This window comes from Misgurnus anguillicaudatus, chromosome 10 (genome assembly GCF_027580225.2).
Source record: "Misgurnus anguillicaudatus chromosome 10, ASM2758022v2, whole genome shotgun sequence".
Taxonomy (NCBI): domain Eukaryota; kingdom Metazoa; phylum Chordata; class Actinopteri; order Cypriniformes; family Cobitidae; genus Misgurnus; species Misgurnus anguillicaudatus.
The window spans coordinates 39591766-39601306 of NC_073346.2; the positions used below are offsets into that span (position 1 = coordinate 39591766).

Genomic DNA, 9541 nt, shown 5'->3' on the forward strand with positions numbered 1-9541 from the left:
TGCAGTGAGAATATCTCATTGTTTTGAATGTTACATGATCAGCCCTGCAGATTTAGAGCGTGCATTCATGCCATTTGTTCTCAGTAAACAGCAGGTTTACAACGTTCAGATACATTAACTTTTTTTAATGGCTCTACAAGAACAGACATGCATTTTATGGTATTACTGTGGTAAAAATGAAATGGACACAGCAATGAATTTCAACATTTTTTGGAGGGGTGAATGAGGTTAAAGGTCAAACTTGCAATAGGACTCCATAACCAAGCATGCACTCTATATGCTGCTGATGTCATGAACTATAACTCTTGCTTTAACAACAAACTCACTTCAGACATCTTTTTAGTAACAGTGTTGACAGGACAGAAATCATAATGAGTTTTATTTTTAATTATTTCACATTTTATCTTTTATTTGTTAAATATTATTGTGACATAAATGCTGTAAGCATAATAAATTTAAGTGAGATGAGTTAAAGCAGATATCAGGAAAGGTCAGTGTTTAAATTCTTTTAGGGTCATATTGTTTTGTAAGATCTGCATAGAAACACCCTGTCCTGCAAACAGCATATGTGTATATATACATATAGGCTATCAACTGTATAAATACATGCATGTCTCTGCAGGGCATCCGGCCTTATCACAGCGGGATGCATATCAGATTATCACTTACATAGAGACAGAATGAGTTACATAACACATGCAGACAGTTTTAAACTGGTATAGAGAGGATGACATATTTCACAAGTCAAACCTTTAAACATTTATGCATATACAATATATATTTATGTGTACTTCTGTATAGGGTTTGTTGCAAGTGCATGGTTTAGGACATTGGTTTTAAGGACATAGATATACGCAGACAAAGACTAATTCTGTGACAGCATGGTTCTGTATAAGGAGAACTTTGTGTTCTGTACATTTTGTTCTATACGTGCATCTTTAAAATGCGCTCTGACGCCCCCTGCTGCTAAATGTGGGGAACTGTTTCTTGAATCAACCTTAAAATAAATGTATTTACTTCAAGTAGATGTTTAAAATAAAATATTTTAAAGATTATGGTTCGATGAACTAGAAATAAATGTTTTTCTTTTTTGAGTGTCTAAAGATATTCATTTGATTCAAGAATTATGAATGCATACATACAATTTAATTCCAGATTTGATTGCATTTAAACTTTTCATTGTACAATCATTCAAATGAGCTCATGGAGAGCAGAAGCGTCCATAAAACAGAATGGTGTTGGTGGGATTGTGTCGGATGAAGAACAGGAAGGGATGATCAGCATTGAAGATCTTTGCAAACCGAGAACATAATTTGGTCATTACAACAACTCCAGTAGCCGCTGCTGCTTCTGTTCCTTCTTCATTGACTTCAACAAAAGATTTATGGATCACCTCAGACACCACCAGATCATTTTTGGGGGACATAGCTGAAAAATTAGCCTTCTGTATGTCAAAAGCATCCACCATTCCCAGTTTCACCAGTAGATTCTTCATGTCATAAGTTTCTTCCAGCTTGAATTTAGGAAAAGATATCTCAACTTCTAGTAGACACATGTTGTCAGGTTTGGTCCACTCCATGAGCTTCTCATAGGTCAGTGTTTTCTCCAGCTGGATAAGAGAGTTATGTTAATGTCTATCTGTTGATGTGAAATAAAGCTTTAAACACTCTCAATCTCTCCTGTCTCAGCTTCTGAAGTCCAGTGGTGTCGTCTTCAATCTCATCTGGAAGGATGATCAACATACTCAGACTCTTCCCGACATACGGCAGCTCCAGGATCTGACTGTTCACCTCTGGGACGAAGGTCATAGGAAACTCTGACTTCTGTTTCATCATCTTCACTTTTTTAGTTTTATTCTGTCAAACATCAATGAGAACATGATCAGTAACCCTTTATGTCAAAATACTAGTTCATACACAAGAAGATCATTGAATCTCACCTTGTTCAATTTAAATCGTTGATCAACAGTGGCTTCCTTTTTGAATTTTTTCTCCCAGTTTCCTTTGAAGTAGATGGCGTTCACCAAAACCAAGCGTGTCAAATTATTGAGGACCCCATGTTTCAGCAAGTCTTTGATCTTCCCTGAGATACAAATAAGATATTTAGAAACTCTTTAGCACAAATGAAGACAAACACTGATGTACTATACAGCAAGGAACCATCAAAGAATCTTTAATTTTGAAAGCGCACAGTAAAAACTTTCCCTTGTGTGTTTTCCTCCACCCAGTTGTTGATGTTGACGCGTGCAGCTTCAGAGTTTTTTATGAAGTCCACAGACTCCAGTCCAGCCTGGTAGTATTTTTGTGAGTCACTAATGAATTTCTATAACACAACAAATGAAATGAAGTGAAAGTCACATTAGATCTGAGAATCTTTATTAACACGAGTGAGAGACTGAATAAACTCATCTTACATCAATAAACTGATAGGATTTCTCTCCATACAGACGATTGGCAAGACTCAACATATATGGGACTCCTGGTTTGTTCAACTCACTCATGAGTTTGTTGTAGCTGGAATGAATTTGGTCTTCAGTTTTGTACCCAGGTGTTGAGTGAGCAGGAGATTTCTGTTTGCAACAATATAAACTATATAAAACACTGAGATGTTAATTGTAACATCATGATGTTTATTTCTCATGAATCTGGAGGAAAGCAGGTACCTGGGGTTTCTGATCTTCGGGCATCACTAGCGGTTCATGTTTAACTTCACAACAGCCAGATGTTTTGGGTTGCTGGTTCTGTGGCAGGACCGCTGCTTCAGGTGCTGGAGTTGCAGCCTCAGGTTTCAGAAGTTTGTTAAGGCACAGAACCTAAACCAACATTAATGAGAGAATTCATAAAAAACACAACTTTAACATTCTAATAACCAGATGATGAATTGTAAATTTCAAGGGGATTGATGTGGTCAACAGGGATGTGCATCTCCATAACTGAGTCCGATGCGATACTCATCTCAATGCATAGCCTATAATACAATACATTTAAGATACATACGAAGCAGAATTATTTGATTTAGTGATTTCAACTAAAACAGGAAGTGCGTGTGGATCGAGTAGACCCTACACATTTTGTTAAATAACCAATAGCGGTTCATTTCTGGCACAGTGCAGCAAAGCCACATTTGACAGCTTGTGAGCACCACAGTATTAAAATAAAGTCCTGATTTAGACAGAGCCTCGATATGCAAGTGACGTAAAAATGACTGCGGTTACGCCCACTGAGTGGCAAAAGACAGAGCGGCAGCATTTAGTGTGAAATCAGCGAAAACACGGGGAAAACGCATCAAAATGAGAAACAGCTTTTGTGCGATAGACTGTACTAACAGATTAACACGAATTTGGAGCTATCGTTTTACAGAGCTGCCAAAAAAAAAACACTGAAAGGAGAAGTAAATTGATCGTTCATGCCAACGTCCACACAGACCAAAGGTGGGTTAATAAGTTGCTAGGGTCACTATCAAACAGAGGTTTTACTTTATACTTAAAAGTATTTGTATTTTATCCGTGTTTTTCTTTGGAAAACATACATTCCAAAGCATATTATCATAATTTTTACTCTATTACATTTACCTCATACATGTACCTCATTAAATTAAAATGGTGTACTTTTACAAACGTAAAATGTAAATAAATTTAAATGTAGTGAAGTAAATTTTTTCCCAAGACAAACATCCTAATAAAGCACAGATGCTTGGAAAATGTAACTAATGTAACTAAGTATTGTCCACCTCTGCTATCAAGTCTAACAAAATTTTATTTAAGCTGATAACAGTCAGTTTTACTGGCATTTTCGCAGCAGCCCCTATAAAAAAACCATTTTGTTGCACGTTTTGCCACTCAACCGTGCGAGTGCTCGCGTGGTCACGTGGAAAAGTGACGTCAATGCATACCCTCTATTCCCAGCCTGAGGATTTTGTTTCTGTTTTACCTGGTCTTGTTTTAAGTTTATTTAATAAAACACTGCATTCAAGGACACAGAACAACTGACCAACGACAACTGAAACACGAAGCCAAATATACTGGAGGGAAAACATTAGGCTTGTTCGACTTTATGCGGCGCCGCAAGAACGGACAGCCGGATGACGTCAAAGTACCGCGAGAACAATTAGAGAAATCATACGAAGTCTAAGGTGTGTTCGACTTCATGCGGCGCTGCGCAGACCGATCGGCGGCTGACTTGAAGCAGTGCATTACGGTTAGTATTTTTGTCCGACTTCAGCTGGCGCTGCAGGCACGTGACTGTGTCATATGGTTTTTAAGTACCGCGAGAGCGGCTCGAGACCAGCCGCCCGAGCCAGCCAGCGCACCCCCCGAAGAGGAGCCGCACGGTCTGCAATGACGACACAGCTGCCCCACGACCGGTCGGACTCACCACATGACAACAATCACATGTGTTTCGTGCTTATTTTCACGCCCTCAGTTCCACGAATGCTCACAAATCTGTATTTTTATAACATTTAAAGCTCTTTTCATGTAGTCGCGATGTTATATTGTGTCATCTTCATCAAAATAAAATGGAAATAGAAATGAAAAAACGTAGACCCCACTTCATTGGTATTTAAATAATTTATGCTTATTTTGAACTTTATTATTGTAAAAACAGATGATGTAAGCATCTTCAGTTCCACTCATGCTCATACACGGACATTCAAAACAGTATAATTCACTTTTTATGTAGTTTACATCTTACAAATCATGTTTATTGCGATAAACCAAGCAAACGGCACGTGATCAGCCATGCCTGACGTAAATGCCGCAAACTACGGGAACCACAGCGCGTCCGACTTCACGTCTCCGTTTTCAGCTCCTCCCCACCTGCACGCGGCTAATCTCGCCGATCGGTTACATCCAGCCACAGCCGATGTCGAACACACCTCTAATTTCGTCTCGCTCTCGCGGTACTTCGACGTCATCCGGCTAAAGGTTCTTGCGGCGCAGTATGAAGTTGAACAAGCCGCACAATCAAACAAGAACCAATCAGAAACAAAACTACAAAGACTACAAACATGGACTCACAAAACATGACTTCAAAATAAAGGTACTGGATTAGGGAAACAAAGATCTAGATTTTTACAATATAGCCTAATATGAAAGTGTTTTTATTAAATAAAAATAATGTTAACATTGATGTATGAGCTGTTGTATTGTTTAAATGGCTCATATTAAGACATTTTCCTTTATTTTTCAAATACACTGTTAACCCAGATATTGTCTTTACTTGAACAATGAAGTAAACATCACTTAATATTTTGTGTTTTGCACATATACTTAAAAAATAAATCTTAGATTTTATAGGGTTAAAAATTAAATGAACTATTAAACTAAAATATTCAATTAAAATGAACATAATATTATCAGGAATACCCATAATCCTTTGTGCATGAATATTTTGATTATTTAAGCTTTATCACAGAATAAAATCTTTACTTAAATATTTGTTTTTAAAATTATCTTAGAAGTTTAAGCTCTTATATTATTAATGTTTTTTTTTTGTAAATGATAATCTTGTGAAGTCACCATTCAGATCAGTGTTTACTTACATCAGGGGTCTTCAACTACTTTTCTTCGGGGGTCATATTTTGTAAATATGATGCGGGCCAAACTTTTACCCCTATTTTTACTTTTTATATATGTTTTACTTTTACCATATATGTGTGTGTTGTCTTCGTTTTTGTTACTTTTGTTGTAGCATATTTGAAAAAAAAAAAAACATATTAAAAACATGCATTTTCAAAAAAAATTCAATTTAAAAGCCTTTTAATTACTGAAAACTCATATTTTCTTTATTAATATTTAAAACAATTGCACTTTAACATGTAAGAGCCAATGTTAATAGTAAAAGTGTAAAAGATCAACACTCCTAAACATATTTTGTTTATAACTGTTTAACTTTCATTAATTGTTACATGTCAAGTATTCACAACATATAGCCAGTCTTTTCCTAATGACTAAAATTGCACTACATGTTTTCTTTTTTAATATTTTATAGATAAACAGCCTTTCCATTGTACATTACATACAGATATAACTGACGGGAGTTCGCCCCCTAGTGGCATGAAAATGTAGTTTAATCGTAATTCTGTCATGGGAGAGAACCTTTAATCTACGAATATATGTATAGTTAATAATTTACTTACCAGTAATTAAAGTATTCAAGTGTTACTGATAAAGTAAAACAAAAAAATAATTAATAATTTTAACTTTGCACACAGTTTTGATTGGAACACACTGAAATACATCACTTCCGGTCGCCGCGTCACATGCGGTGTAGTCGCATAAGTTTATTTTTCTTTAATGCATCCAAAGCTCGAATTGGGTCAGATAACGCACCCGCAGATGGTTGGCACCCCACACAGCCCCTTTCTGTGTTGTCTTGTACAGTGGAAAGGTAAAAGTAACCACGCTGAATTTAAATCAGACTATGGTCGTTTCTCAATAAGGCTGCAGCCTCCGGAGGTCGCATTTCCAGGCTGCATACGTCATTAGGTCTTATTTCAGAAGTTTAACAATAATAAAGTTGAGACATTATAACATACCTATACCACCTGGAGAATTTGCTAAAGTTTTTGGTGCAATCTCTGATGGAGTTTGCATGCTATTTAAACAACAGAGAAGACTGGACTATAATCATCTTCCTCCTTTTACACCTATACACACTTTTGTTGGTGAAATATGCTTCTCTTCTCATTATCGCAATAATAATAAACCAATCAGAGCACTGTTCCAAAAGGATATGGTTACACAACCAAAGGTAATTTCTTACTGGAATCGTTTTGTGAATGATGTTAATTGGAAAAAAGTTTGGCTTTTGCCTAATCGTTTCTTTGTCACAAACAAGATTAAAGAGGTGACCTTTAAACTTATCCATAGAATATACCCTGTCAAATGTTTTCTTGTCAGATATAAGAGGAATATAGATGTCAATTGTAGCTTTTGCGATTCTTCTAAAGAGACAGCCATTCATTTGTTTTGGTATTGTAATGTAGTTGCAGTTTTCTGGCAACATATACTTGATTTCATTGTTAAAAATATTGACAAAAATTTTGCTTTACTTTGGAAAAATGTATTATTAGGTCTATTTGTAAATCAGAAGGACAAACAAATTCACACATACATGATTAATTTTATCATCTTAATGGCAAAATTCCATATACATAAATGTAAATTTTCTGGGCGAAAACCATGCTTTAAAGTATTTAAAGAAGAAATTGTACACTATGTTGATCTAATATTACCCTCAAAAAACCAGAAAGCCTCTCAGATTCTTAAGGCATGTAATTATTTTCATATTTTTATATAATATTTTGTTTCCCCCCCTAGCAACAATGTCTTTATTTTAATTTTAAATTATTTAATTTTGTGTTATTTTTGTTCATTTTCATACAATTTATATTTGAATACATTGATGTAATATTTTTATTACTGTCAAGTGATTAATAAATAAATAAAAAAAAAAAACAATAATAAAGTTGACTATTATTATTAGTTAATCGTAAATTGTTGTAATATGCTTATGATTTGTGAATGTAACGCTCAGTTAACTTAAACTTGATGATGTATGCAGTCTGCATATGCGACCTCCGGAGGCTGCAGCCTTCCGATTGAGAAACGGCCAAAGGTGACTGGCGGGCCGGATAAAGATGATTGACTAGTTGACTAGCCCTGACTTACATGATCCCTGTTCAGCACATTTTATTGTATTTCTCTACAGTATACTGACAATTCATGTCAAAAACACAGTTTTGTGTGTGTTTGTGAATAATTATTTTTTTCAATGATTAATTTATAGTAAGTCATGAGTTTTGTGTTACAATAATTTATAACACTAAAAGTAATATAATTATAAATGAATAAAAAAATCTTTAAACTCGGTTAATTGAATGGAGATGTTAGACAAAGCAATTGATAATTTAATAAATTAAATTGACTTAAAATTAAATTTATTGAACTTGCTGAATTAAGTTAGAATTACTAGAAATGTTAAGTTAAATGTACTCTTGTTTTAGTTTACTTTTTAAAATTATTTTAGGACAACAACTTTGCCCCATTTATTTTAAGTAAATTCAACTTGTCTGGGTTTACATTAAAAAAAGTTTATTATACTATAAAAAAGATACTATAACTTTCAGAAAACGTCCTCTCCAGTCCAAAAAGATTATTTTTTCAAACACTAAACTGCAAAACAAGTCGTATTGATTTTAAACCAGTGGTCTCTGGTGTCCGGCGGCACCTTGTCTGCGAGTTTGTGAGTTGCCTGCCAAATCACATTCTATTAATATCCATAATTTTTATATTTATTCATATTCGCTTGGCTTCTTATATGTATGTTGACATTTTAAACAATGATAAACATAAGTAAAATCAAAATAAAAAAGTCTATATCAATAAAGAAGCCCTCCATATTGTTTTATCCATTGTGGTAGCCCTTGCTCACAAAAAGGTTGGAGACCCTTGATTAAATATTAAATATTAAATATTTAAATAAATGAGTCTACATTAACCCTGCCGCCCCAATCACAGTTAATAAAGAGATATCTGGATCTTCTGTTATTCCTAAACACAAAATAACACACATCCCCATTAACTAAACAAGTCTGTCCATTAAAGATAAACTGTGTCATCACCTGTAAGATCTGATCTTTTGTGTTTCCTTCAGCACCAAGTGACACCATGGCCAGAGCCGAGGAGATACTGAGAGGAGAGTAGAAGACATTTCCACTAGTGTTTATCTCACTGATCTTCTCAAAAACATTGAGAGAGAATTGTGTGTTTGCTGCAGACAAAGACTCCATTTTCACAACCTGAACAAAAGTGAAAATGAAACAGAGATTGAAAAAGATAAATGAATGATTCATTACTCATCAGTAAGTTCAATGAAACATTGACATGGTTAGCAGTTCCACCAATTTGCTTTTATTTATTGGTGTCCCTGAACCTTAACTTTTCGTTAAACATCATAACAAAAATATTTGCATTAATGTAAGGATATATAAGGACATAACATAAGGATCTTAAATTAGCACAAACGATTGTCTCTATCACTATTTTAATTGATACATCATATTATGTAATATACAGTAAACATTGCATGAACAACATAAAGAGAAATGTATACATTACCTAGAAACTATGAAGTCCTCCTGTGTGTTATACTAAAAGCTGTATGACTTGTTTGTCATGAGGGTTGTTTGTATAGCGATGCCGCGCCCTAAAACGGCCAGAATCATGAAAGAGGAACGTCATTGTCCAAGATGTTTAGCATATTTCATCATGCTTTACCACCTTAAACATCAATGACTACAATATTCACTTACACTTTACCAGCAGCAGTATAGGGTCAAACAATTGCTTTTCACAAATTAAAAACAAGCAGAAGATTTTTTTTGATGAGGGACATTTAAAGACAATACCAGAAGCACGCATGCACACAAACAAACAAACACACAAATTGTTTATGAATGTGGATTGTCCCATTTCTTAAATAAATAAACTCAAACTCAACTCAAAGCAGCAAACAGTGGTGTTGTAGTGCTTGAGATT

General features: G+C 34.8%; 1 protein-coding gene across 1 annotated transcript; it reads right to left on the minus strand.

Moving 5' to 3' along the window:
- Positions 1-392: 392 nt before the first annotated feature.
- LOC129448824 (leukocyte elastase inhibitor-like) lies at positions 393-9272 on the minus strand. The gene is made up of 8 exons (XM_073872608.1): positions 9122-9272; positions 8626-8802; positions 2663-2812; positions 2414-2569; positions 2200-2322; positions 1940-2077; positions 1686-1856; positions 393-1606 (listed from the first exon to the last, which is right to left on the minus strand). Exons 2-8 carry the CDS (start codon positions 8791-8793, stop codon positions 1202-1204), a joined length of 1311 nt encoding a protein of 436 aa, XP_073728709.1. The 5' UTR covers positions 8794-8802; positions 9122-9272; the 3' UTR covers positions 393-1201.
- Between the last annotated feature and the right edge of the window lie 269 nt (positions 9273-9541).

What these genes read in the sequence shown, in the direction of transcription:
- LOC129448824 (XM_073872608.1), bottom strand. Translation starts at nt 8,793, where the DNA reads ATGGAGTCTTTGTCTGCAGCAAACACACAATTCTCTCTCAATGTTTTT. An exon ending in CAAAAGATCAGATCTTACAG is followed by an intron (nt 2,813 to 8,625) that starts GTGATGACACAG and finishes ATGTTGGTTTAG; the next exon opens with GTTCTGTGCCTTAACAAACT. An exon ending in CCACTGGACTTCAGAAGCTG is followed by an intron (nt 1,607 to 1,685) that starts AGACAGGAGAGA and finishes CTTATCCAGCTG; the next exon opens with GAGAAAACACTGACCTATGA.